This window comes from Carcharodon carcharias, chromosome 26 (assembly GCF_017639515.1).
Source record: "Carcharodon carcharias isolate sCarCar2 chromosome 26, sCarCar2.pri, whole genome shotgun sequence".
NCBI lineage: Eukaryota > Metazoa > Chordata > Chondrichthyes > Lamniformes > Lamnidae > Carcharodon > Carcharodon carcharias.
In genome coordinates, this window is record NC_054492.1 from 28,452,265 (window position 1) to 28,480,199 (window position 27,935).

General features: G+C 50.7%; 1 protein-coding gene across 2 annotated transcripts; it reads left to right on the top strand.

Annotated features, from left to right (window-relative positions):
• The first annotated feature begins 13 nt into the window (after positions 1-13).
• Positions 14-23,182, top strand: fem1b (fem-1 homolog b). 2 transcript variants are annotated; one of them, XR_005941445.1, is made up of 3 exons: positions 14-564; positions 13,489-15,857; positions 18,532-23,182. XR_005941445.1 is itself a non-coding variant. In XM_041175063.1 (3 exons), the coding sequence occupies exons 1-2, from the start codon at positions 14-16 to the stop codon at positions 14,858-14,860; spliced, it is 1,923 nt and encodes a 640-aa protein (XP_041030997.1). In that variant the 3' UTR covers positions 14,861-14,902; positions 18,532-23,182. The 2 variants fall into 2 exon arrangements, 1 of the variants encoding a protein (XP_041030997.1); XM_041175063.1 differs by having other exon boundaries at positions 13,489-14,902.
• The last annotated feature ends 4,753 nt before the right edge of the window (positions 23,183-27,935 follow it).

The following is a 27,935-nucleotide window of genomic DNA, read 5'->3' on the forward strand; positions in this document are numbered from 1 at the left end:
CGGCCGGTGGCTGATGGAGTCGCTGGCGGCCTATGTGTACAAGGCGGCGAGCGAGGGCCGGGTGCTGACGCTGGCCGCGCTGCTGCTGAACCGTTCGGAGGCCGAAAGCCGGCGGCTGTTGGCGCAGGTGAGCCCGGGGCCTGGGGCCGGGCCTGGAGCCGGGGTCGGGGTCGGAGCCGGCGGGCAGAGAGCCACCCCCCTCATCGCCGCCGCCCGCAACGGCCACTCCAAAGTGGTGAAGCTGCTGCTGGAACATTACCGGGTGGAGACCGAGCAAACCGGCACCGTCCGCTTCGACGGCTACGTGATCGACGGGGCTACCGCCCTGTGGTGCGCGGCCGGGGCCGGACACCTGGACGTGGTCCGGCTCCTGGTCGCCAACGGCGCCAATGTCAACCACACCACGGCCACCAACTCCACCCCGCTCCGGGCCGCCTGCTTCGACGGCCGCCTGGACATCGTCCGCTACCTGGTGGAGAACCGGGCGGACATCCGCATCGCCAACAAATATGACAACACCTGCCTGATGATCGCCGCCTACAAGGGGCACGCCCAGGTGGTCAGGTAGGGGATTGGAGGGGAGGGATCGATAATACAGAGGCTGTGGAGGGGATGGGGGAGGGTATGGGGGTGGGGTTTGGAAGAGCGGGTGTGGGGGCAGGGGAGCGATTGGGGAAAGGGGATGGAGGCATATGGGGCGAAGGGGCGAGGGGATGGGAGGGCGAGGGGATGGGAGGGCGAAGGGGCGAGGGGATGGGGGGGGCGAGGGGATGGGAGGGCGAAGGGGTGAGGGGATGGGAGGGTGAAGGGTCGAGGGGATGGGGGGTCGGAGGGGATGGGGGGTCGAGGGGATGGGGGGTCGGAGGGGATGGGGGGTCGGAGGGGATGGGGGGTCGGAGGGGATGGGGGGTCGAGGGGATGGGGGGTCGAGGGGATGGGGGGTCGAGGGGATGGGGGGTCGAGGGGATGGGGGGTCGAGGGGATGGGGGGTCGAGGGGATGGGGGGTCGAGGGGATGGGGGGTCGAGGGGATGGGGGGTCGGAGGGGATGGGGGGGCGAGGGGGCGAGGGGATGGGGGGGCGGGGGGGCAAGGGGGTGGGGGGCGAAGGGGCGAGGGGATGGGGGGCGAGGGGATGGGGGGCGAGGGGATGAGGGGCGAGGGGATGAGGGGCGAGGGGATGGGGGGCGAGGGGATGGGGGGGCGAGGGGGCGAGGGCATGGGGGGGAGGGGATGGGGGGGTGAGGGGATGGGGGGGCGAAGGGGCGAGGGGATGGGTAGGCGAGGGGATGGGGTCGAAGGGGATGGGGGGGCGAGGGGATGGGGTCGAAGGGGGTGAGGGGATGGGGGGGCGAGGGGATGGGGTCGAAGGGGGTGAGGGGATGGGGGGGCGAGGGGATGGGGTCGAAAGGGGTGAGGGGATGGGGGGGGTGAGGGGATGGGGTCGAAAGGGGTGAGGGGATGGGGTCGAAAGGGGTGAGGGGATGGGGGGGGTGAGGGGATGGGGGGGGTGAGGGGATGGGGGGGGCGAAGGGGCGAGGGGATGGGGGGCGAGGGGATGGGGTCGAAGGGGCGAGGGGATGGGGGCGAGGGGATGGGGGCGAGGGGATGGGGGCGAGGGGATGGGGGCGAGGGGATGGGGTTGAAGGGGCGAGGGGATGGGGGGCGAGGGGATGGGGGGCGAGGGGATGGGGTCGAAGGGGCGAGGGGATGGGGGGCGAGGGGATGGGGTCGAAGGGGCGAGGGGATGGGGGGCGAGGGGATGGGGGCGAGGGGGCGAGAGGATGGGGGGGGCGAGGGGGCAAGGGGATGGGGGCAAGGGGGCGAGGGGATGGGGGGCGAGGGGATGGGGGGCGAGGGGATGGGGTCGGATGGGGCGAGGGGATGGGGTCGGATGGGGCGAGGGGATGGGGTCGAAGGGGGCGAGGGGATGGGGGGGCGAGGGGATGGGGGGGGGCGAAGGGGCGAGGGGATGGGGGGTGAGGGGATGGGGTGAGGGGATGGGGGCAAAGGGGCGTGGGGATGGGGGCGAAGGGGCGAGGGGATGGGGGGCGAGGGGATGGGGTCGAAGGGGCGAGGGGATGGGGGGGCGAGGGGATGGGGTCGAAGGGGCGAGGGGATGGGGGGGCGAGGGGATGGGGTCGAAGGGGCGAGGGGATGGGGGGGCGAGGGGATGGGGTCGAAGGGGCGAGGGGATGGGGGGGCGAGGGGATGGGGTCGAAGGGGCGAGGGGATGGAGGGGCGAGGGGATGGGGTCGAAGGGGGTGAGGGGATGGGGGGGGCGAGGGGATGGGGGGGCGAAGGGGGTGAGGGGATGGGGGGGGCGAGGGGATGGGGGGGCGAAGGGGCGAGGGGATGGGGGGGGCGAGGGGATGGGGCGAGGGGATGGGGGGCGAGGGGATGGGGGCAAAGGGGCGAGGGGATGGGGGCGAGGGGATGGGGGGCGAGGGGATGGGTTCGAAGGGGCGAGGGGATGGCGGGGCGAGGGGATGGGTTCGAAGGGGCGAGGGGATGGGGGGGCGAGGGGATGGGGTCGAAGGGGCGAGGGGATGGGGGGGCGAGGGGATGGGGTCGAAGGGGCGAGGGGATGGGGGGGCGAGGGGATGGGGTCGAAGGGGCGAGGGGATGGGGGGGCGAGGGGATGGGGTCGAAGGGGCGAGGGGATGGGGGGGGCGAGGGGATGGGGTCGAAGGGGTGAGGGGATGGGGGGGCGAGGGGATGGGGTCGAAGGGGGTGAGGGGATGGGGGGACGAGGGGATGGGGGGGCGAAGGGGCGAGGGGATGGGGGGGCGAGGGGATGGGGCGAGGGGATGGGGGCAAAGGGGCGAGGGGATGGGGGCAAAGGGGCGAGGGGATGGCGGGGCGAGGGGATGGGTTCGAAGGGGCGAGGGGATGGGGGGGCGAGGGGATGGGGTCGAAGGGGCGAGGGGATGGGGGGCGAGGGGATGGGGTCGAAGGGGCGAGGGGATGGGGGGGCGAGGGGATGGGGTCGAAGGGGCGAGGGGATGGGGGGGTGAGGGGATGGGGTCGAAGGGGCGAGGGGATGGGGGGGTGAGGGGATGGGGTCGAAGGGGCGAGGGGATGGAGGGGCGAGGGGATGGAGGGGCGAGGGGATGGGGTCGAAGGGGCGAGGGGATGGGGGGGCGAGGGGATGGGGTCGAAGGGGCGAGGGGATGGGGGGGTGAGGGGATGGGGTCGAAGGGGCGAGGGGATGGGGGGGCGAGGGGATGGGGTCGAAGGGGCGAGGGGATGGGGGGGTGAGGGGATGGGGTCGAAGGGGCGAGGGGATGGGGGGGCGAGGGGATGGGGTCGAAGGGGCGAGGGGATGGAGGGGCGAGGGGATGGAGGGGCGAGGGGATGGGGTCGAAGGGGCGAGGGGATGGGGTCGAAGGGGCGGGGGGATGGGGTCGAAGGGGCGAGGGGATGGGGGGGGCGAAGGGATGGGGGGCAAAGGGGCGAGGGAATGGGGGGCAAAGGGGCGAGGGGATGGGGGCGAGGGGATGGGGGCAAAGGGGCGATGGGATGGGGTTGAAGGGGCGAGGGGATGGTTGGGCGAGGGGATGGGGTCGAAGGGGCGAGGGGATGGGGGGTGAGGGGATGGGGGCAAAGGGGAGTGGGGATGGGGGCGAAGGGGCGAGGGGATGGGGGGCGAGGGGATGGGGTCGAAGGGGCGAGGGGATGGGGGGGCGAGGGGATGGGGTCGAAGGGGCGAGGGGATGGGGTCGAAGGGGCGAGGGGATGGGGGGGCGAGGGGATGGGGTCGAAGGGGCGAGGGGATGGGGGGGGCGAGGGGATGGGGTCGAAGGGGCGAGGGGATGGGGGGGCGAGGGGATGGGGTCGAAGGGGCGAGGGGATGGAGGGGCGAGGGGATGGGGTCGAAGGGGGTGAGGGGATGGGGGGGGCGAGGGGATGGGGGGGCGAAGGGGCGAGGGGATGGGGGGGGCGAGGGGATGGGGCGAGGGGATGGGGCGAGGGGATGGGGGGCGAGGGGATGGGGGCAAAGGGGCGAGGGGATGGGGGCGAGGGGATGGGGGGCGAGGGGATGGGTTCGAAGGGGCGAGGGGGATGGCGGGGCGAGGGGATGGGTTCGAAGGGGCGAGGGGATGGGGGGGCGAGGGGATGGGGTCGAAGGGGCGAGGGGATGGGGGGGCGAGGGGATGGGGTCGAAGGGGCGAGGGGATGGGGGGGCGAGGGGATGGGGTCGAAGGGGTGAGGGGATGGGGGGGCGAGGGGATGGGGTCGAAGGGGTGAGGGGATGGGGGGGCGAGGGGATGGGGTCGAAGGGGTGAGGGGATGGGGGGGCGAGGGGATGGGGTCGAAGGGGGTGAGGGGATGGGGGGACGAGGGGATGGGGGGGCGAAGGGGCGAGGGGATGGGGGGGCGAGGGGATGGGGCGAGGGGATGGGGGCAAAGGGGCGAGGGGATGGGGGCGAAGGGGCGAGGGGATGGCGGGGCGAGGGGATGGGTTCGAAGGGGCGAGGGGATGGGGGGGCGAGGGGATGGGGTCGAAGGGGTGAGGGGATGGGGGTGCGAGGGGATGGGGTCGAAGGGGCGAGGGGATGGGGGGGCGAGGGGATGGGGTCGAAGGGGCGAGGGGATGGGGGGGTGAGGGGATGGGGTCGAAGGGGCGAGGGGATGGGGGGGCGAGGGGATGGGGTCGAAGGGGCGAGGGGATGGAGGGGCGAGGGGATGGAGGGGCGAGGGGATGGGGTCGAAGGGGCGAGGGGATGGGGTCGAAGGGGCGGGGGGATGGGGTCGAAGGGGCGAGGGGATGGGGTCGAAGGGGCGAGGGGATGGGGGGGCGAAGGGATGGGGGCGAAGGGGCGAGGGGATGGGGGGGGCGAAGGGATGGGGGGCAAAGGGGCGAGGGGATGGGGGGCAAAGGGGCGAGGGGATGGGGGCGAGGGGATGGGGGCAAAGGGGCGAGGGGATGGGGGGGCGAGGGGATGGGGTCGAAGGGGCGAGGTGATGGGGGGGGTGAAGGGATGGGAGCGAAGGGGCGAGGTGATGGGGGGGTGAAGGGATGGGAGCGAAGGGGCGAGGGGATGGGGGGGCGAAGGGATGGGGGGGAAAAGGGGCGAGGGGATGGGGGGGTGAAGGGATGGGGAGGGCGAAGGGGCGAGGGGATGGGGGGGGTGAAGGGATGGGGCGGGCGAAGGGGCGAGGGGATGGGGGGGGTGAAGGGATGGGGCGGGCGAAGGGGCGAGGGGATGGGGGGGTGAAGGGATGGGGAGGGCGAAGGGGCGAGGGGATGGGGGTGGTGAAGGGATGGGGGGATCGAAGGGGCGGGGGGGTGAAGGGATGGGGGGGCAAAGGGGCGAGGGGATGGGGGGGTGAAGGGATGGGGAGGGCGAAGGGGCGAGGGGATGGGGGTGGTGAAGGGATGGAGGAGTCGAAGGGGCGAGGGGATGGGGGTGGTGAAGGGATGGAGGAGTCGAAGGGGCGAGGGGATGGGGGTGGTGAAGGGATGGAGGAGTCGAAGGGGCGAGGGGATGGGGGTGGTGAAGGGATGGGGGGGTCGAAGGGGCGAGGGGATGGGGGTGGTGAAGGGATGGGGGGATCGAAGGGGTGGGGGGGTGAAGGGATGGGGGGGCAAAGGGGCGAGGGGATGGGGGGCGAGGGGATGGGGGGCGAGGGGATGGGGGGCGAGGGGATGGGGGGTGAAGGGATGGGGGGGCAAAGGGGCGAGGGGATGGGGGCGCGGGAGGGGCATGGGGGGCGAAGGGGCGGGAAGGGGATGGGGGGGTGAAGGGATGGGGGTGATGGGGTGAGGGGATGGTGGGGTGAAGGGATGGGGGGCGATGGGGTGAGGGGATGGGGGGGTGAAGGGATGAGGGGGCAAAAAGGTGAGGGGATGAGGGGGCGAGGGGATGGGGGGAGCGAAGGGGCGGGAGGGGGATGGGGGGGTGAAGGGATGGGGGCGATGGGGTGAGGGGCTGGGGGGGTGAAGGGATGGGGGGGGCGAATGGGGTGAGGGGGATGGGGGTGAAGCGATGAGGGGGCAAAGAGGCGAGGGGATGGGGGTGCGAGGGGATGGGGGGGCGAAGGGGTGGGACGGGGATGGGGGGGGTGAAGGGATGGGGGGGCGAAGGGGTGAGGGGATGGGGGGTGAAGCGATGAGGGGGCGAAGAGGCGAGGGGATGGGGGGGCGAGGGGATGGGGGGGTGAGGGGATGGGGGGGCGAAGGGGCGGGAGGGGGATGGGGGGGTGAAGGGGCGGGAGGGGGATGGGGGGGCGAAGGGGCGGGAGGGGCGAAGGGGTGGGAGGGGGATGGGGGTGCGAAGGGGCGGGAGGGGGATGGGGGGTGAAGAGGCGGGATGGGGGGGGCGAAGGGGCGGGAGGGGGGTGGGGGGGTGTATGGAGGGAGGGGATGGGGGGTGTATGGAGGGAAGGGGATGGGGGGGGTGTATGGAGGATGGATGGGAGGGGGGTGGAGGCGGGGGTGGGAGGCATGGGTGGGTAGGGGATGGGGGGGCGTAGTGGAGGGTAAGGGATGGGGAGCGTAGGGGTGGGAGGGGATGGGGGTGTATGGAGGAGGGAGGGTATGGGGGCGGAGGGGTGGAGGCGTGGGCGGGGGGTGTGGGGCAGAGGGGTGGGTAGGGTACGGGGGATGAAGGGGTGGGAGGGGATGGGGGGGCAAGGGGGGGAGGGGATGGGGGTGTATGGAGGAGGGAGGGGATGGGGTGGAGCGGTGGAGGCGTGGGTGGGGGGTGTGGGGCAGAGGGGTGTAGGGTATGGGGGGTGAAGGGGTGGGAGGGGATGGGGGGGCAAGGGGGGGAGGGGATGGGGGTGTATGGAGGAGGGAGGGGATGGGGGGCAAGGGGGGGAGGGGATGGGGGTGCATGGAGGAGGGAGGGGATGGGGGGGCAAGGGGGGGAGGGGATGGGGGTGTATGGAGGAGGGAGGGGATGGGGGGGCAAGGGGGGGAGGGGATGGGGGTGTATGGAGGAGGGAGGGGATGGGGGCGGAGGGGTGGAAGTGTGGGTGGGGGGGCATGGGGCATGGGGTGGGTAGGGGATGGGGGCAAAGGGGATAGAGACAGAGGGGTGGGTAGAGGATGGGGGGGCGAAGGGGTAGGAGGGGATGGGGGATGAAGGGGTGGGAGGGGATGGGGGGGGGGGGCGAAGGGGTGAGGTATGGAGTGAAGGGGGAGAGGAGGTGGGTAGGGGGTGTATGGAGGAGGGAGGGTATGGGGCGGAGGGGTGGAGGCGTGGGTGGGAGGGCGTGGGGCAGAGGGGTGGGTAGGGGATGGGGGTGGCTTGGGGGGGTGGGGGATGTGGGGGTGGTCTGAGGGGAGGGGGGTGGGATAGGCTGAGTGGGCTTGGGGAGGGGTGGAAGAGAGGGTGAGGGGGGGTGGGGTGGAAGAAAGAGCATGTGGAGTGATAAAGCTGTTTGTGTCATCACACTGAGTGATTCTCAGTCCATAGGCATACTAAAGGGTGTCTATTTGAGAATATCATTATATAGCCAGGATAGGAATCTGCCCCCATACCCTCCCTCCTCCATACACCGCCCCCCCCCCCTTGCTAAATGGGCTAATGCTGTTAAAATAACGGTGATCAGTAATTCAAGCTACAGTCACAGTGAAATAAAATCCTCAAGTACACACATACTGCAATCCTCGTGATTGCAAAATTATGCCCAAACATATCAAGGGCACAGTACAGTGATAGCTGCAAATAGCTGTGTGTCAAATATAGAGCCTCCTATTGGGTCAGCGCACTTTGTATATGGAGAGGTGCCATACGTAGATATTGAATATTTTCAGCTGAGCTAAATATGCTGTTACTTTAAACAGTAATTTTTGTAAAAATTCTTATTTTTGTTTTCAAATCCTATCCCTGTAATGTCTTGTCTAATTTTGGCCTGTTGAACATCCCCAGTTTAATCATTCTACACTAAGCGTATCTCTATCCCTATCTCTCGTTCCTCCTTTAAGACCCTCCTTAAAACTTACCTCTTTGATCAAGCTTTTGCTCTGACTGACTGTCCCTCTTCCAATGCTTTTTACATGCCTCAGTATCCTTGAAATAGCAGGGTCCACCATTAGGGCTAAAGTCCTTGATGGAACTTGTCCTTTTATATCGACATTGAAAACCACATTTTATTTTAATGCTTTGCATGCATTTTTATTTTGGATGGACCAATTATACTACTGATGCTTCCTTTGAATAAAAAAGAGTATTACTTGCCCTTAGGTATTGGCATATTGTGCGTGAGATTTTTATTGATAATGCCTTTCCTCTATAGAAGCTCCATTATCTTGTCTCTCTGCCATTAAAATGGTCTCCTTTTTAATTCAAAAGTCACTTAATTTGTAATAGCCGCTGATTCAATTTTTTAAGCAAGCACAGGAAAGGTAAATGCTGTTCCAATTAAGTTGCTTACTTCGACTGCATACTCCTGTTGTTTTTTGCGTGCAAAAGGACAATTTTGAATTAACAAGAGCTTGCCCATCCACTGGGGAGCAGTTGGATATGAAAATAATGCACTAAGTGGGGTAAGGTTATAGCTTGTTAGCTGAATATTGTTGCTATCGCTATACTTGCTAATTATTTTCAAATATAAAATCCCACTGCTTCTAAGTCAGCACTTCTTTTTCAACCTTGAAAAGGTTGCCAGTGGCACTGAAATAAACACTAATGTTGCAGTAATAAAGACACAAATGTTAATGATAGTCTAGCTGTAAATTTAATCTCTAAATCAATTGTGTAGAAAAGTATTAATCTGTTTATGTGTATTTATCTTGTTCCCCTTTGCCTTCTCTCATTTTTTTCTATCTATCAGATCTCCAGGTCACATTAAGGATGTTGTCTTGTTTTATGCATGTTGTAGTTTTATATCATGTGCACAATGCATTCTGTCAATGTGGAGACACTTAGTTGGACACTTGGAGTTTAATTGTTTGGCTAGAGGATTTGTTCAGTTGTAAATGCTTGTCCATTTAGTTTTCATTACAGAAGTACTTGGCATTCAATATTTGCTTTTCTCTTATATTGATTTTTGTCTCTTTGGAGCCTCTAGTGCAACAATGTCTGCACTTGAGCGCATACTATTTTTACACAGAAGCTTCAGCTCTTTGGTAGCATTCTTGGTCTTTGTGTCAGAAGGTCATAGGTTCAAGCCTCAGCCCAGGGGAGTAACACATAATCTAGGCTGATATTTCAGAGGTGCTAAGCAAGTGCTGACTTACTGGAATTTCTCAGATAGATATTAAACCAAGGCAATGTATGCTTGTTCAAAGGAACACGATACTATTCAAAGAAGACCATAGTAGTTCTCTCTATGTCCTGGCCAACATTTATCCCTCAATCAAAAAAAAAAGCCCTGATCAATTGGTCCTTCTCATTGCTTTTTCTGGGACTTTGCTGTGTGTTTGTTGGCTCCAGGGCTTGCCTACAAATCATCAGCGACTACATTTTAAAAACAATGCAATTTACTGTAGAGCAAATTGGAACATCCCAAAATGTGTAAAGCGCTATATAAATGCAAGTTACTTCTTGATTTTTTTAAACATTTCAATCTGGAGGTTGTACTGGTGAATGTTACAAGTGGGGGGAACCTTTTGTTTCTTGGAGGCTGGAAATTTGTTTCTTCGGGGCACTTTTGCAGACAGTAAACATCTTCTGTTTGGAAGGTTGACTTGTGTGGAACTAAGCTAACCTCTGTGCAAACTGCATCTGAACCAAGGAATGCTCCTGATGAGTGAGCTCATGGGAGCCTCACAGAGCCCAGCAGTGTCTGAATACACGAGTATTTGGATCCACAATCAGTTTATGTAATACTGAGAGAATGCCATATAGCTGGAGGCAAGATGCTTTGGATGGGATGTTAAGCCAAGTGTATGTAAAATTCCATGGTACTCTTCTGAAGAGAGTTCACCTAGTGCCCTGGCCAAAATGTGTAAAGCGCTAAATAAATGCAAGTTACTTCTTGTTTTTTTAAACATTACAATCTGGAGGTTGTACTGGTGAATGTTACAAGCGGGGGGAACCTTTTGTTTCTCGGAGGCTGGAAATTTGTTTCTTCGGGGCACTTTTGCAGACAGTAAACATCTTCTGTTTGGAAGGTTGACCAGCACTGTCAAAGCCAGCTTCACTGGCCATTCGTCTCGCTGCTGTGTGGGATCTTACTGTGTGCAAAATGGCCATTGTTTGCCTACATAGCAACAATGACTACTTCAAAGTAACTCATTAGTGTGTTTGGTGGCAGATGTGAAAAGGTGCTATATAAATGCAAGTTTTCACAATTTCCAGTGTTTTGTTGGGTTAACTGTGGAATTGTTCAGTTAAAATTGTTGTTCATAGTTTTGATCTAAGTTGAGAAAGAAGCCCTGCAGATGTTTTAAGCGGTCTGAGATCCATAGATTACAACTGTAATAACAGGAATGCAGTGATTCCTGTGAGCAGTTACACTCTCGGCCATATGTTTTGAATTTGTTCCCTTGGTGTATTTCTCCATTCTGCCACAATTCATAGTTTGAACCATTTTAACTAGAATATTTTATATGGAGTGGGTGTGAGAGAATGAAGAATGAGCACTTGGTGTTTTCCTACTTTTCCCAAAATGGGGCTTATCTGCTCATTTGTTTCTGTTTCATAGAAGTCTGCGGTAGTTGGGCATCTTTGAGTTTTGCTTTCTTTCCACGGGGGAATCCGATTTGATATCCAATTTGCAACTCTCGCTGTCCTCTGATCAGAAGGCTCGTATGACATAGTTCAGTTTCAGTCCCAGGTCTCGCCACTACAGAGCTCTTAAAAATGGCCCTTTAGTTAAAAGAAATTTGCATTTTTATAGCACCTACTATGACCTCCAATCACCTCATTACCAATGAAGTACTTTTTAGGTGTGGTCACTATTGTAATGTCAGAAATGAAAGCATGGATTCCGACAGTGCTAATCAATTAAAATAGTTAGTGACTGGCAGTGGTGGTGTTTTTAATCCCCCTGACTTGGGTGGTGATTCTGGTTGGCAGCAGTCCTTCATTACTTCACCTAGAAGCCATTTTGCATATGTAAGTAACTCGGGTTCTTTTTCTCATTTGGGGAATGAATGACAATCTCCATTTTTTGTAATACTTTTAACGAAGTGAAAAATTACAAGCATCTCATTGGGGTGATTATCAGTTTAATCTTGACACTGAACCACATAAGGGGGATATTGGGTCAGGTGACCAGAAACCTGGTCCAAAAAGTATGTTTTAAGGAGCGCCATAAAGGAGGAGGGGTTTAAGGTTGGAATTGCAGAGTTTGGACCTATAATGTTGACGACATGGCTGCTGATGTTGATGGCAAAGGAAATCGGGGATAGGCCAGAATGAGAGGAAAGCGGAGATCTCGGAGGCTTGTACGACTGGAGGAGATTAACCTAATCCAGAATCACAGTGCAGAAGAGGCCCTTCGACCCATCGAGTCTGCTCTGACACGTAAGAAACACCTACCCATTTACCAGCACTTGGCCCATAGCCTTGAATGTTATGATGTGCCAAGTGCTCATCCAGGTACTTTTTAAAGGATGTGAGGCGGCAACCTGCCTCCACCACCCTCCCAGGCAGTGCATTCCAGACCGTCACCACCCTCTGGGTAAAAAAGTTTTTCCTCACATTCCCTCCTGCCCCTCACCTTGAACTTATGCCCCCTCATGACTGACCCTTCAACTAAGGGGAACAGCTGTTCCCTATCCACCCTGTCCATGCCCTCATAATCTTGTACACCTCGATCAGGTCACCCCTCCAGTCTTCTCTGCTCCAACAAAAGTAACCCAAGTCTATCCAACCTCTCTTCATGACTTAAATGTTTCATCCCAGGCAACATCCTGATGAATCTCCTCTGCATCCCCTCCAGTGCAATCATATCCTTCCTATAATGTGGCGACCAGAACTGCACACAGTACTCCAGCTGTGGCCTCACCGAGGTTCTATACAACTCCAACATGACCTCCTTACTTTTGTAATCTATGACTCGATTGATAAAGGCCCCACTAACATGCTCCTCTGCCTTAAGAGGTCTATGGACACACACGCCAAGGACCCTTTGTTCCTTAGAACTTCCTAGTGCCATGCCATTCATTGAATACTTCCTTGTCAAATTACTCCTTCCAAAGTCCTAATCTGACATCAGTGTACAATTTCTGGGAGGTGTGAACTCAATTCGTTTCTGCCAGAGCCTGAACTGCTGATCTAGATCATTAAATAGCTCAGTACAGTGGAGGGATCAAACCTGGGACCTGCTGGTTTGTGTGGTTCAGAACCAAATAGGCAGGTTGGTTCTTGTACAAGTGAACTGTGGAAATTAATTGTGCCTTGTGATTAACAGAATAGTACAAGTTGAATTATTTATCACTTGTGACAGATCAGACAATCGAGCTTTATCTGTAGTATGTTGATTGATAACTGAGGTTCTGAAACTGCTCCCTCAGGGCTCAGCTAATTTTTGCTGCATGGGTTGAATGATTGGTACACACAACCACCTGCTGTCTTTATCGTATAGTTGTTGGTATACTCATTTTTTAACTTTATCCTGTGGTGTTTACTAACTTGCAAGGTTTGCTGTGCAGGACCTGGATGCTTGCTGTGTGGCCTCCTCCTGTGCTGAGATTTATTCAGCTCATTGTACCTGTTGTGGCTCTTTGAAAGGGTTATCCAATTAGTCCCGCTGCCCTGCGTTTCCCCCATCGCCCTGCACAAAAGGCACATATTCAGTTTACTTTTGAACGTAACTATTGAATCTGTTTCCCGAGTCCAGTGTTTTCTCTCTCAGCTAATTCATTGTGGAGTGGAGTTGCCAAATTATCCTTTTTAAGGCCTTGAATCTGGCTTTCCCTTTTTTCCCCCTCACTCTAGTTTTCTTTGCCAGATTTCTCTGCTCGATTCCTTCTCCATTCCTGTTTAGGTGGCACCGACTCCTCTCTTTGGGGGGCGGTATAGTTCTTTTTCACCTTCTGCTGCCATGCTCTGTTGACTAGGAGTTGTTTGTGAGCCTTAGCAGTGAGTCTAGCAGATAACCTAACCTAATAGGAGAGCTGAGTCTGATCATACCCTTTCTGTGGAGGGCATCACAAGTGACCTACACATCGCAAATAGCATCACAGGGTAGAAGTCAGAAGGGAGCATCCTCACTTTTTAATTTTTTTTTCATTATTTGTATATCTTTCTCCTCCCTGGCCCCTCCAGCGGTGCTGAGGCTAGTTGTAACACCCCTATTAATGCCTCCGCTAACGCAGCAGCCCGGTTTGTACTTAATCTGGAACTGTTTCAATGTAAGATGCTGCGTCACATCAGTTGGTGCATTTCTCTACTGATCTGTTTGGGAATTTCCTTTGTTGTGAAATACGTGATTCTAAGCTACTGGCGGTCTGAAATGTTAACTGTTCCTCTCCACGGATGCTGCCTGACCTGTGTATTTCTGGCGTTTCCCTGTTTTGATTTTGGAATACCAGCATCCCCGGTGTTTTGCTATTGTCCTGAGACCTCTGTTGTCTGTTTTCTCAGGTACCTGTTGGAGCAGCACGCAGATCCCAATGCCAAGGCACAGTGTGGGGCCACTGCACTGCACTTTGCTGCTGAGGCTGGCCACCTGGAAATTGTGAAGGAGCTGGTGAAGTGGCGGGCGACCATGGTGGTGAATGGCCACGGGATGACACCTCTGAAGGTGGCGGCGGAGAGCTGCAAGGCAGACGTGGTGGAGCTGCTGCTGTCACACGTGGACTGTGACCGGAGGAGTCGAATTGAAGCACTGGAGCTGCTCGGTGCCTCCTTCGCCAATGACCGAGAGAACTACGACATTGAGAAGACCTACCACTATCTGTACCTGGCCATGCTTGAGCGGCACCGTGATCCCAACAACCCAATGGAGAAGGCCACCCTGCCTTCCATCGAGGCTTATAGCGGGCGGACTGAATGTAGGACCCTGCCAGAACTCGAGGGTATTCGACAGGACAGGGACGCCCTCCACATGGAAGGGCTGATAGTCCGTGAGCGGATTCTGGGCTCTGACAACATCGATGTTTCACATCCCATCATTTACAGGGGGGCAGTGTATGCAGACAACATGGAATTTGAACAGTGTATCAAGTTGTGGCTCCACGCTTTGCACTTGCGACAGAAAGGCAACCGGAACACCCACAAAGATCTTCTGCGGTTTGCTCAGGTCTTTTCTCAGATGATACACTTAAACGAGCCGGTGAAGGCCCGGGATGTGGAGAGTGTCTTGAAATGCAGTGTCCTGGAAATAGAAAGAGGGCTGGCACGGATCAAAGACTCATCTGAAGTGGACGTTCACGCAGCCATGGACAATTGTGAGTCGAACATTTTTACCTTTTTGTACCTCGTGTGCATCTCCACCAAAACTCAGTGTTGCGAGGAGGAGCGAGCGCGCATCAACAAGCAGATCTACAAACTGATTCACCTGGATCCCCGAACCCGCGAGGGTTCCAGCCTCCTGCACCTGGCTGTGAACTCGGGCACACCGGTGGACGATTTCCACACCAATGACGTGTGCAGCTTCCCCAGCGCTCAGGTCACCAAGCTGCTGCTCGACTGCGGTGCCGACATGAATGCCGTCGATAAGGATGGCAACGGCCCGCTGCACATCATCGTGCAGTACAACCGGCCCATCAGCGACTTCCTCACACTGCACGCCATTATCATCAGCTTGGTGGAGGCTGGCGCCCACGCTGACATGACCAACAAGCAGAAGAAGACCCCATTGGACAAGAGCACCACTGGCGTATCCGAAATCCTCCTCAAGACTCAGATGAAAATGAGCCTAAAGTGCCTGGCCGCCCGAGCCGTGCGAGTTCACAACATCAGTTACAAAAGCCAGATTCCTCAGGCATTGGAAGAGTTTGTAGAATTTCATTAACTCTCGAGATAGTCAGATGATTCTTTACCAAACTGGCACTAGGTATGTCCATAACGTATCACTTCATAGAATTGGTCCTTTTTTTTAGCTGTTTATTTTCTTACCATTTCCCATCTCTCACCATAACCACACTGTGCCATGTGGAAGCATCAGATACTTCTATCAAATGGGCTGGTATGATGGACAGTGGCTGTAAACAAACTTCTGAAAATTTGTTACAAAAATTAATAATATTGTTTTTTTTTTAATGTATTGGGTTAAGACCTACCCCTGTGTCTTCTAAAGACTTGGTAATCTGGAGTTACTGAAATGAGCTGTTCTTTCTGGCTGTAGAGACATAAATCAGGAGCTCTCTCTCCAACTTTGTCTGCTGATTGAGGATTGGGAGCCCTGTTAATTATTGAGCGTTATCATCAGATGTTTGAACTTGTACCATTTAACATGGCACACCTTCCTGTCCTCACACTTATTCATTGTTCACTTTGCAATACAAGCAAGATATTCTACTGAGTGAATCTCTGCTCATTCAGATTCAGACTATTCATGGGTTGCGTTAACAGATGTTGAAGATGCTAAATGTATGGTGATGTTGGAATAATTCTGTATGCATTAACTTTTCACACTCAGTCACTGTTAAATGCTGTTCCCATATTGACTGGCTCTGTGTTGGGTAAATGTCAATCCCAGCCGAAGTAACTGGCAGTATACTTTCTACTTTCAGCCAAGGATCAATTTTCAAACAAAGGACTTCTCAATTTATGATTTTTAAAAAATTAATTGGTCAACTTTTTTTACTCTGTTCCTGTGAGGGCACAGCTAATGAATAACTTGAGTGTGAAGATCTCCTATTTGACCCTTGGTCTGTGCTGGGTTGTCATTAAGGTTGAGTTTTTTTTTATTGATTTTTGTGATACGACTGTTGGGAATGTCAAGAACATCAGAGTGTACAAATGGTACCACAGATTCTAGAAAGCTACTTAGATGTTCCTTGTAGAAGGTAAGTACTACACACCACAGTTACTGTACGTGCTCAGACTGGCAGTAAATCAGGCACTTTTTTGTGCAATACATGCCAGAGTTGCAACTTCTATTCTTGTTCAGTCTGTGTGTTTCACTGGCTAATAGTTTTGTTTGAACCAAAGGCCTTCTGCAAGGTTAGAGCCCTGACACTGAGTTATCAGAATATCCAGCATGTTATTTTCAAGGAGGCTGCCTGTGAGCTGAGCACAAAGAGAATTGCAACATTTTACCTCTACCCTGCCACACTCAAACATTTCTCCTTATTTCACAAAAAAAAGCTTTAATGAATAAATGGATTGGAGTTGTTGCAACGCCATCTAAAATGAACAAAACCGGTACGGCACAGTAATCTTAATTCTTCCTTTAGATCAGCTTGCAATCATGTTAATGTTGCATGCTTTGAGTACGTTTGGGACATGGGTGCTTTCAAGCAGTGTTTTAAAACGAATGGGAAATCAGCACAGCCCCGCAGCTGATTCTAGGACCTTGCGTGCTCTGTATGGCCTGGAGCTAATTAGGAATCCAACTCCCCCTGTTTGTGTGTAAGGTCACGTGAGGATGGGACCCCACTTGGCTGGTGCCCTTTGTGGCTGAATACTCATCAATCACTCAGTCTAGGCTTATACATAAGGTATGACAAGTCTTGGGTGAGGAGGTACTGTATGGCACCATGGAAGGATATAGCATGGTCAGGAGACAAGTGGACGATAGACCTAATATTAACCTGCATCGATCTATAAAATATGATGCTTAATTAGAACGTATCTAACAATTGTTTCAGCCTGTGTTTTTTAAAGACCAACTTAAAAGAACATTCTTGGGGATTGATGATTAAATCTTAACTCTGGAATTGAGCATAGCAGTGAATTACCAGTGGGGATTAAGACTTACAGGCAGATGGTAACAATTGGAATCATCTTTGCCCTGTTTAAAGTTTTATTTTCATTTTGTGAATGGCATTCTTTCTGCAGCTGCTCGTCCATGAGGGTTTTGTTGAAAACTGAGATTTTGCTCCTCTTTGCAAATAACTGTTAAAAGTTAAGTGTGACACTGTGTCCTGGGTCTCCGAGTACACTGCGGTTCCTAGGAAGTGGGCCCGGAGTTCCATAGATCCCTTTAGTTGGTTTCAGCCCTTCTTAACCTTTTGCACATGTTGTGCTGCATTGAGAGGAGTTTTGGTAGTCGTGATGAACACTGAGTGCAAATAAAATATTCGGTTACTCCTACATTGTCAATACCAGCAAATAGAGCAAGAATTGTTTAAAAAAACAGGTTCTGTATTTTTAATTTTCTTACCATTCTACAAAAATGGTGCAGTGGTTATTTAATATACATTATTTTTATAGTTACTGTGCCATTTTAATTTGTTTTGCTTGTTCCTTACTTTTGAAATGCTTTGTTAGTCATTTTCCATTGGAAAAAAAATACTAATTTGTATGAAAGAAATTAATTCTGCAACGTGACTTCTAGTATCCGGGGATTCAGATTGGTGAGGTATATATTGTCACTTTGCAACTTAAATTGCTCAGTTTAGATTTCAAGTTCAATTGCAACATCCTGCTTGATACTGACCTCCGATCTAGTGAAGCAGTGATGTGGAGGACCGTACTGACTATATCATGGATGTGTGTGAAGTTATCCACTTCGTTAGGAAAAACAGAATGGCAGGGCATTATTTAAATGGTGATTGGGTAAAGTTGACGTACAAAGGGACCTGGGTATCCTTTCACAGCAATCATGAAAGCAAGCATGCAGGTGTAACAATCAGTTAAGAAAGCAAATGGTATGTTGGCCTTCATTGCGAGAGGACGAGTATAGGAGCAAGGATGTCTTACTGCAGCTGTACAGGGCCTTGGTGAGACCGCACCTGGAGTATTGTGTGCAGCTTTGGTCTCCTTATCTAAGAGAGGATATAATTGCCATAGAGGAGTGCAGTGAAGCTTCACCAGACTGATTCCTGGCACAGCAGGATTGTCATATGAGGAGAGATTAGGCCGACTAGGCCTGTATTCACTGGAGTTTGGAAGAATGAGAGGGGGTTTCATGGAAACATAAAATTCTGACACAGCTGAACAGACTGGATGCAGGGATGATGTTTCCTCTGGCTGGAGGGGTAACAGTATCAGGATATGGGGTAGGCCATTTAGGACTGAGATGAAGAGAAACTTCTTCATTCAGAGGGTGATGAGCCTGTGGAATTTTCTACCACAGGAGGCTGGAGGCCAAGTTACTGAATATATTTGAGGAGGAAAAAGCATCAAGGGGTATGGGGAGAGCGCGGGAGTACAGTGTTGAGATAGAAGATCAGTCATGATCATGTTGAATGGCAGAGCAGCTTGAAGGACTGAATGACCTCCTCCTGCACCTATTTTCTATATACTGGAAGTCTTCAAACCAAGGCCTCATGTTCTTGTAGATCATTGAAACCTCTGAGTGCTAACTGTGAAGAACAGGGTTAGGCCTATATCTTGTGTTATAATGTAATTCAGTTGATAAAGCAAATGTGTAACTGAGAGCCACAGAGCAGAAGGCCCTAGTTTCAATTCCTGCTCTATGGAATGGCGACAAAATTTCGTGGACATCAAATCTTAGGTTAGCAAATTTTAATATTTAGAATATGCCACTGACTCTAAATTCCTATTATTTCACAGATGTGAAAGGCTCATAGCTCATGAAGGAACATAGGGACGAGCGAGGTTGTGAAAGTCTTTCACGCAGGGTGGAGCAGCAATTGGAGAACATCAACATTCACTGTGATATGTGTTTGGCTGTTGGGCTGAGGTTTAAGATTAGTTCCACGTTGCCCATATTCAGGAATCCATAACTGATTCCTTGGCTCATGTTGCTGGCTATAAATCATTGGGGAAGAAATGGAGAAAATAACCCCCCATCAAGAATGCCAATGGAATAAAATCAGATCACGCCTCGTTGTTGAGCCTGTTGCTGCTTTAGATGAATTTGTTCACTCTCTCATCCAAATTCAGTGATCAAATTCTAGACTACTCTGCTCACCGGCATCAGTCCTGGTGCCAGTTCTCTTCGCTTGAGAATAGACTGGGATCGTTTGGTAGATATTCAGATCACCCTTTGAATGGGTTTGAGTTTCTAATAATTGCTTTTGTTGTTTAGGTTTATCTGTTCATAAATCTTATTACTTTTTAATAGAAATATAAATATATATGTGAAAAAAGAACTCCAATCCTGTAACTGTAGGTTGAATTTTGGGAAAGAGAAACACATGGGGGAAATTGAGAAATCATTGTCAATTGACCATTGAAAGTAGAGTGGTTTAATTTTTTATTACTTGAATTAACCAAGTTTCCTGTTGGCTTAAATGGGTAAGTGTTTGCAGAAATGGGACTCTTTCACACTTTGCTATCTTGTAGCTAAAGAATGCTGCAAGAATGGCAATGCTAGGAATAAAAATTCAGAAAAATCTTTGTTGTTAGTCGAACTAATTGTTTTGGAGAGTTGAGTCGTGGAGGAATGGGCGATGAATCGTGTGTGTCCCAACATTGATCTGATTCTTCAAAGACCAATTTTATTGCCTTATTTTCTAAAAATTAGCATTTTTAACTTATTGTTCTCAATTTGAACTGTAACAGGTGTTCTCTGACTTTGATTTGCAATTTTCAAACATTTCTACGTAAATTGACGCACTCTCCCATTTGTCGTCGCACTTCCAAAGAGACCACACTGCTATTGCACAAAATGGTTCCTTATCAGTGAAGGTGCAAAGCTGTACAGAATTACCAGGGCATTGGAATTGTAGAATCATGCAGCGTGGCAGGCATGAGATCTGTCCTGCTCTTTGAAAGGACTATCCAATTAGTCCCACTGCTTCTGCTCTTTCCCCATAGCCCTCTGAAACGTTAACGAATACAGATTTTTGCCATGATTTTGTGGGTAACTTCTCATAAACTTATAGGGATCCATGGTCACCAGTTTATAAACAGCTGGTTTAGAGATGGTTGCAAGCTTAATAGCTGTACTGAAAGTTAAGATTCAATTAAGATATAGTTAAGGTGGAATTGCCCTGACTTTGTTTGAAGGACAACCTTGATTTATATAAACAAAATTGTACTTGATGCCTAAATTATTAAAACAATACCTCACCCAAGTGATTTATATTTTTTTCTCACTTTCCTAATCTAGTCAGTGAAAACCATAATACGGTTCTGTTGCTAGGATTATTTATGGTTTTACTGCCAAATGCTACAGGCAAAATGACCTGTGTTTAATGTTGATGCATTTTATGTGATGCTCATAATTTATCTCTACAACTGCTCCAGCTGTCGTCGTCATGAATAATCAACCTGTAATCGGCAGCACTTGTGTAACTGGAAGCACTGCCTCCAAGGACAACTTGAGCTTGAATGTGAATCTTTCTTTACTTCCAGTTTCTTCCTCCGATGAGCTCTTCCTGGGGTTTTGGTCCATTTGGTGTTGGCAGCCCTCACTGAATTGGCCCTGCTTCAGGCTTGAGCATAGATGGCCATCAGACTGATTCTCCACTGAGGCCTGAGCTATTAACCCTGTCCTATTCTCATCCAGTGTACCCACACACTCATTTTCCAGTGAGTCCCTGGGTGGTAATCCAAAATGGAAGTACTGGCTGTCTTTTCCTCCAGCCCAGAGGGATGAAACTGATCTACACTAACCTCCAACTGCTTTCTCCATTCCAATTCATGGCTCGTTTCTACCCCAGGCAGTGTCGTCTCTTGTTGGGGTGTGATACTTCTACAGGGCTTGGTATGCACACTCTCACTGTCATGTTCACTGAAATCTTGGTGGCAGCACTAATATGTGTTGTGGTAAGATGGGGATACAAAGCTTACAGATCCAAAATTACTTGTTATTAACAGCTAATGACTAACGTAACCACCTTAGTGTCCTATTCCATACCTAGTTATGCTCCTGGAAAAGAAAAGGTGTCACCTTTCAACAAACAAAATTTTAAGCCTTTTACGCTTCAGAGTCTCAGCTAACTTAAATATTTTATCCAGAGTTCATTACAGACTAGTTGGGGCTATGGTATTGTGGCAAACTTGGGCTGAATATTGGAACATTATTGGTGTAGGATATACTGTAGTGTTTGCATGCAAAGTAAGAATTCCACTGTCTTCGGCTGCTGTGATGTGGCTGATCTTAGTATAGGGTGGGATGTAGTCTGGTAGTTGCAGATGTGGTGTAGCTGTTAACCTGTAATGAATTTTCTTTGGAAAGGTTGCACAGATAGCAACCAGAGCCATTGCTTGTGTTTATTTCAGATCACTGACCCATGACCTTTTGTTCTTGCATATATTTCGCATTCTCTTTTAGGGCAGCAACGCTCACTTCTCTGCAAATTTTAAATTGGCCATTGTTTAAACAGAGTTTTGGATCTTTGACATTTTAAATGATCAAACAACATTTGAAAAAATATTTAATTTTTTAGTTTTTAAATGTTATGTGGGTTGTCCTTGGCTCAGTGAATAAATGTGCATTACACTAAGCAGTTTTTAAATTATTTGTTCAAGGGATGTGGGTGTCGCTGGCTAGGTCAGCATTTATTGCCCATCCCTAATTGCTCTAGAAGGTGGTGATGAGCCACTGTCTTGAACTGCAGTGGTCAATGTTGTAGGAACATCCACAGCGCTGTTAGGAAGGGAGTTCCAGGATTTTGACCCAGTGACAGCGAAGGAACAGCGATTATAGTTCCAACTCAGGATGTTGTGTGACTTGAGGAGAACTTGCAGGTGGTGATGTTCCCATGCATCTGCTGCCCTTGTCCTTCTGGGTGGTAGGGATTTGTGGGTTTGGAAGGTGTTGTCGAAGGAGCTTTAGCGAGTTGCTAGTTTGGACTAGGAAAATTCCAGGTTTGGTCTATAATGCGTTAACCGATCTTTTGGCTGTTACAATTGGCCTCATCCATTACTAAGCTGTATTGGAAAAATGGGAAGGGTTTCCCACTCTTGGTGTGTATGTCACCCATTGGGAAATGTGTGTGGGGCAATTGGATGCGGGTAGGAGTGATTTGATTCCATGGTTGAATAGCATATGGACGCTGCCCAGACTCTCATATGGTGAACTATACTGGGGAGCACTAATGGAGTTCAGTTTATGTCTGAACATAGTTCTCCGGGCGGGGAGTGAACTGCAAAAGAGAGAATCATATTTTAATTAAAATATTCATCAATATTACCAATTTTGTATTCACCTTGTTTTCAATACATTTTTTTACATTCTGTAAATCCAGATAGAATGGCAACCAAAAGGGCAATTTAGTACAGATTGCAACCATAAATGTGGGGCAGACATTAGTTAATTGTAAAATGTGTTGAATGAAAATAACTTTTGACCAATACCAATTGTGTATCCAAAGAACAGATTCCTTAAATGTCATTAGTCTCTTAGCTCCTCTGGCAATGTCACACAAGTAACCAACATGTAGAGGGAGCTTGGAATTAAAATGTGTCTGGGAACGTGCTTTTCTTTTTGCTTAAAATTTATTTTTCACTGGCCCATTGCTAAGGCTAAACTCTTCAAACTAATGGTTATGTAGAATTGTATGGAGTGAAACTAAATGAATGCATTATGGTACACCAAACGCCTTAACAATGGATACAAAAAAGGGAGGGGAGAAAAACTGTTAGGACATTCTGATATTCTTCGTCAATTTTTGACACAGCCCAACAGATCTGTCTGATTTTTGATTCTTGACATACAATTTGTCTTCCTACACGAGCTGTGCTTTTGCAGGGTTGAATTTTTAAAAAAAATTATACGTTGTATATCGGATCAATTCGCAGCTTCTGATTTCAGTCGTAATTCCTAAAATAAAATATTGGAACACTTGTGCCATCCCCTCCTGTGGTTATTACGAGTCTGTCGGAGAAGTCATTAGCGGAAAGAGAAGTTTAGCAGTATGAATCAGCGACAAGATATTAATGAAAGTTCAGGATGGAGCAGAATCTATCTGACTTGTTTTGAGTTAAAATGCCATGGCACTTTGCACTATTACTCCTCAGGACACAACTAATGTAACTGTTTTCACTCAATTCCCAAGATGCAGATTTATTTTCTCTATAATTTTAAAAGCGGACTGCTACTTGGAAAATTATTATTGGATTTTTAAACTCCCCTTTTTATCTGTTTTCCTCTGAATTACAATGTTGTACTGTCTGTTTTGTGGAAAGGGGAAAACATGTAACATTTTTGATTTTCTGTATCTTGTAAAATGTGACTGTTTAAATAACCTTATAATGTACACACTGAAAACAAAAATCAGGACTTCTTGTCATTAAAAGTCAAAGATAGTGACTGTGCAGTGAGCAGTGTGTTTTGTTCTGCTTGGGTATTGTGAAACAAAAACTTGTATAATTTAGAAACTGTTGGAGGAGGCAACTTATACCCTTGAGCCTGTTCTACTCGTCAGTTAGACAACAGTATGTATCCAAATTCCATTTGCCCTTGTGGGTTCCGTAGCCTTTCTCTTGCCTGCCAGAAGTCTATTAACCCTGGTTTTGAAATTTTCAGTTAACCCCAGCAGCTGTTGCTTTTTGCAGGAGTGTTCCAAATTTTCACCACTCTATAACAAAGTGCTTCCTGACATCACTGTGAATGACTGGGCTCTAAGGGTTCTGCCCTCTTGTTTTGGATTCCCCAACCCTCTGGCCACCCTCTAAGTTACTTTAATCACCTGAAAACAGTTTAATTTGATGACCGCTTTAATATTCTAGTTCATATCCTTTGAGAACATAAGATTAGGACAATTTGAGATAAACTAACGTGGGCAGAGAGGGTAAACTATGGAAATGAATTAGAAACTAGCAAAAGTATAAGAAATTAGTAACTATTTGAGGTGTTATGTTGGATTTATGGAAAGTGAGGAGTTGGGTATTGCTGTATTGAATGATTTAGTGCCATTGTTAATTGATGTGGGGTACCTCCTGATATCAGTGAATTCATTAAGACCAGTTGGGTAGACTAAGGTACAGGCCATTGGTCTGAAATCCAACAGCAGTGCATTCAGTTGTTTACTGTCTGTAGACATTTAGGCCCAGATTTTCACATGAGGAGGAGCCTCTCCTTCGTGGTGAAAGTAGCACAAGTACCCGATAATTGTAAGGCCCACCCAAGAACATAGCACTTCCCATTTTCCCAAAGGTGAGAATGAGGGGGGGTGGGGTGGATTTCGCACATGTATATTTTACAGAGGCAGCTGGCCATTTAAATTGGCAACTGCCTAGTCAGATTTTGGTAGTTTGGGAGTGTGGATCCCGGACTGTGCAAAGTAGATCTGGTCAGAGCAGGTCTGAACTTGGGGCATTTCTTTGGATAACCAGGATATCTTGATCCCTTTGGAGAGGTAGGGTACCCCGTGCAATTTTTTTTTTAAATTTTATTCACTGCCCTAGAATTCCAACTGCCTTCCCTTAACCCAGGGGAGTAGGAGGTTGGAACACCGGGTCTTGTAGGGCAGTTATTTTTGCCCCTACTGACTTATGCACTTGGCTGCCAGGAAGAACTTTGTGCTGGAGAAGGACATATAGCATTTTGTGCAAAGGAACATAGAAAATGGGCATAGCACCCTCACACATAGAAGCCAGTCTCTGAGAACAGCCAGAGGGAGGGCAGAAGGTCAGGGGAAAGAGGGTGCCACCTGCACACCAGGAAGGAGCAGGAGGCAGAGGCACCTGGTCAAGGGTCAACAGTTGGACGGGTTACATCTGAACAGGAACAGGACCAACATCCTCGCAGGGAGGTTTTCCGATGCTGTTGAGGTGGATTTAAACTAAATTGAGGGGGGGGGGGGGGGGGGGGGGTTGGGGGTGAGGGTGGGGGGGGGGGGGGGGGGGGGGTGTGGAGGGGGGTGGTGGAGGGTGGGGGGGGGTGGGGGGGGGGGTGTGGAGGGGGGTGGTGGAGGGTGGGATCCTGAAAAGTAGTTCAGAGAGGAGAGAAGCTGAGATAGAATTAATAGTTAAAACGCCAGCAAGTGAGTCTGTTAGGCAGAGGAAACAGGCTAGATAAGAAAGAAATGAGTTTAGCAAGGTTAAATAGAATATAATTTAATGCAAGGAGCCTGAGGAATAAGGCAAGCTGAGGACACAGGCACATGGGAGTATGATATAGCTATGAATGACTGAGACTTGGCTAAAAGAAGGGCAGGGTTGGAAGCTCAACATTCCTGGTTATATGGTATATGGATGAGTTAGAGGAGGGGGAAATGCAATAATGATCAAGGAATCAATTATAGCAGAGAGGAGGGATGATTTCTTGGAAGGATCATCAAATGAAGCCATATGGGTAGAAGTAAAAAACACAAAAAGGGCAAACATGCTGTTGGGTGTGTACTATAGGCCCCCAAACAGTCTGGGAGAGATAGAGGATCAAATATGTGATCAAATTTCAGAGAAGTATAAGAAGAATAGGACAATAATAGGGGATTTCAACTACCCAAATTTAACTGAGATAGTTTTAGTGTGCAAGGTAGGGAGGGAACAAAATTCTTAAGTTGCATCCAGGAGAACTTTTTTAGCCAGCATGTAGAAAGCCCAACAAGGGCGGGGGCAGTTCTGGACCTAATATTCGGAAATGAGCCCAGGCAGGTGGAAGGCATATCAATAGGGAGCATTTTGGAGATAGTGACCATAACTCAGTTAGATTTAGGATAATTATGGAGAAGGAAAAGGTTAGACTGGGAAAAAAAGTTCTGATCTGGGGAAAGGCTAGTTTTGCTAAGGTGAGATACAATTTGGCCCAAGTGGACTGGGAGCAACTACTTGCAGATAAAACTCAGAGCAGTGGAAGGCATTCAAGGAGGAAATAATGAGAGTACAGGGCAAATACGTTCCCATAAAGACGGCCGGGAACCAGGTCCGGAGAATCCTAGATGTCAAGGAACATAAAGGTTGCAATTAAGAAAAGCAGCAGGTACCAAGGGTTCAATACGGCAGTGTCCTTAGAGGTGTATAAAAAGTGCAGAAGGGAACTTAAAAGGGAAATTAGGAAAGCTAAGAGAGTTCATGAGAAAGCATTGGTGGGTAGAATAAAGGAAAACCCAAAGGATTTTAAAAAAATATATAATGAGCAAGAGAATAATTAGGGAAAGAGTAGGGCCAGTTAGGGACCATAGAGATAATGTGTGTGTGGACCCGGAAGATGTGGGTGCAATCCTCGATGAATACTTTGCTTCAGTCTTCACAATGGAAAAGGATGAAGCAGAGATAGACAGCAGGGTGGTGGACTGTGAAACATTAGAGGAAATTAACACGCAGAGAGAGGAGGTACTAGCGGGTTTAACAACCTTAAAAGTGGACAAATCCGCAGGCCCGGATGAGATGTATCCCAGGATGTTGAGGGAATCATGCGAAGAGATATCAGGGGCCCTGGCAGTAATTTTCGAATCCTGTCTGGCCACAAGTGAGATACTGGAGGACTGCTAATGTTGTCCCATTATTAAAGGGAAGAAGGGACAGACCAGGAAATTACAGGCCAGTCAGTTTAACCTCTGTGTTGGGGAAGTTACTAGAAAGGATTATGAGGGACAGAATATATCTGCACTTGGAGAGAGACGGGTTAATCAGGGATAGCATGGATTTGTTAAGGGAAGGTCTTGTTTCACAAATTTGATCACATTTTTTGAGGAGGTAACCAGCTATGTTGATGAGGGATCTGTGGATATGCATTTGATGTAGTCTACATGGACTTTAGCAAAGCTTTTGATTACGTCCTTCATGGCATACTGGTCAAGAAAGTAAGAGCCCATGGGATCCAGGCAAAGTGGCACATTGGATCCAAAATTGGTTGAGAGGCAGGAAACAGAGGGTGATGGTAGAGGGATGTTTCTGTGACTGGAAGCCTGTTTCCAGTGGGGTTCCACAGGGCTCGGTGCTGGGGCCCTTGCTATTTGTGGCGTACATAAATCTAAGGGGTATGATCAAGATGTTTCTGTATGACACGAAAATTGGTAGGGTAGTAAATAGTGAAGAGATTGGTTTAAACTGCAGGAGGATTTCAATGGACTGGTCAGGTGAGCAGAGCAGCGGAAAATGGAATTCAAACCAGTAAGTGTGAGGTAATGCACTTGGGGAGGGCTAACAAGTGGAGGGTTAATAAGGCAAGGGGTTACACTATAAATGGTAGGACCCTGGAAGTACTGAAGATCAGAGGGACCTTGGTGTGCATATCCACAGATCCCTGAAGGTAGCAGGGCAGGTAGATAAGGTGGTTAAGAAGGCATATTGGATATTTGCTTTTATTAGCCGAGGCATTGAATACAAGAGCAGGGATGTTATGCTGGAATTGTACAGAACGCCGTTTAGGCCAGAACTGGAGTACTGCGTGCAGTTCTGGTCACCACGTTATAGGAAGGATGTGATTGTACTGGAGAGGGTGCAGAGGAGCTTTACCAGGATGCTGCCTGGGCTGGAGGGTCTGAGCTATGAGGAATGATTGGATAGGCTGGGGTTATTTTCCTTGGACCACTGGAGATTGAGAGGGGACCTGGTGTATAAGGTTATGAGGAGCGTAGGTAGGATGGATAGGAAGGCACTTTTTCCATTAGTAGAGGGGTCAATAACCAGGGGGCATAGATTTAAGGTAAGAGGTAGAAGGCTAAGAGGGGAGTTGAGAATTTTTTCACTCAGAGGGTGGTGGGAGTCTGAAACTCACTGCCTGAAAGGGTGGTTGAGTCAGAAACTCTCGGAACATTTAAGAAGTATTTAGATATTCACTTGTATTGCCATAGCCTCCAGGGCTATGGGCCAAGCGCTGGAAAATGGGATTAGTGTAGTCAGATATTTGTTGACTGACATGGACATGATGGGCCAAATGGCCTCCTGTGCTGTAGACATCTAACAGTGTTGGCACATGCTGAAGGGTGGCAAGAGGGCAAATTGATGGGATAATGAGCATGGCATTATTCATCATTCATCCACCCACTGAGTCTTGGCAGCTAACTACATGACTGCATAATATCCACACCAGGTAGTGGTGGCAAGACAATGCCTGTGCTGTGTCTTGAGAATCCACTTTCAGTGGTTCAGTAGAGTACATTTTGAATAGGCAACAA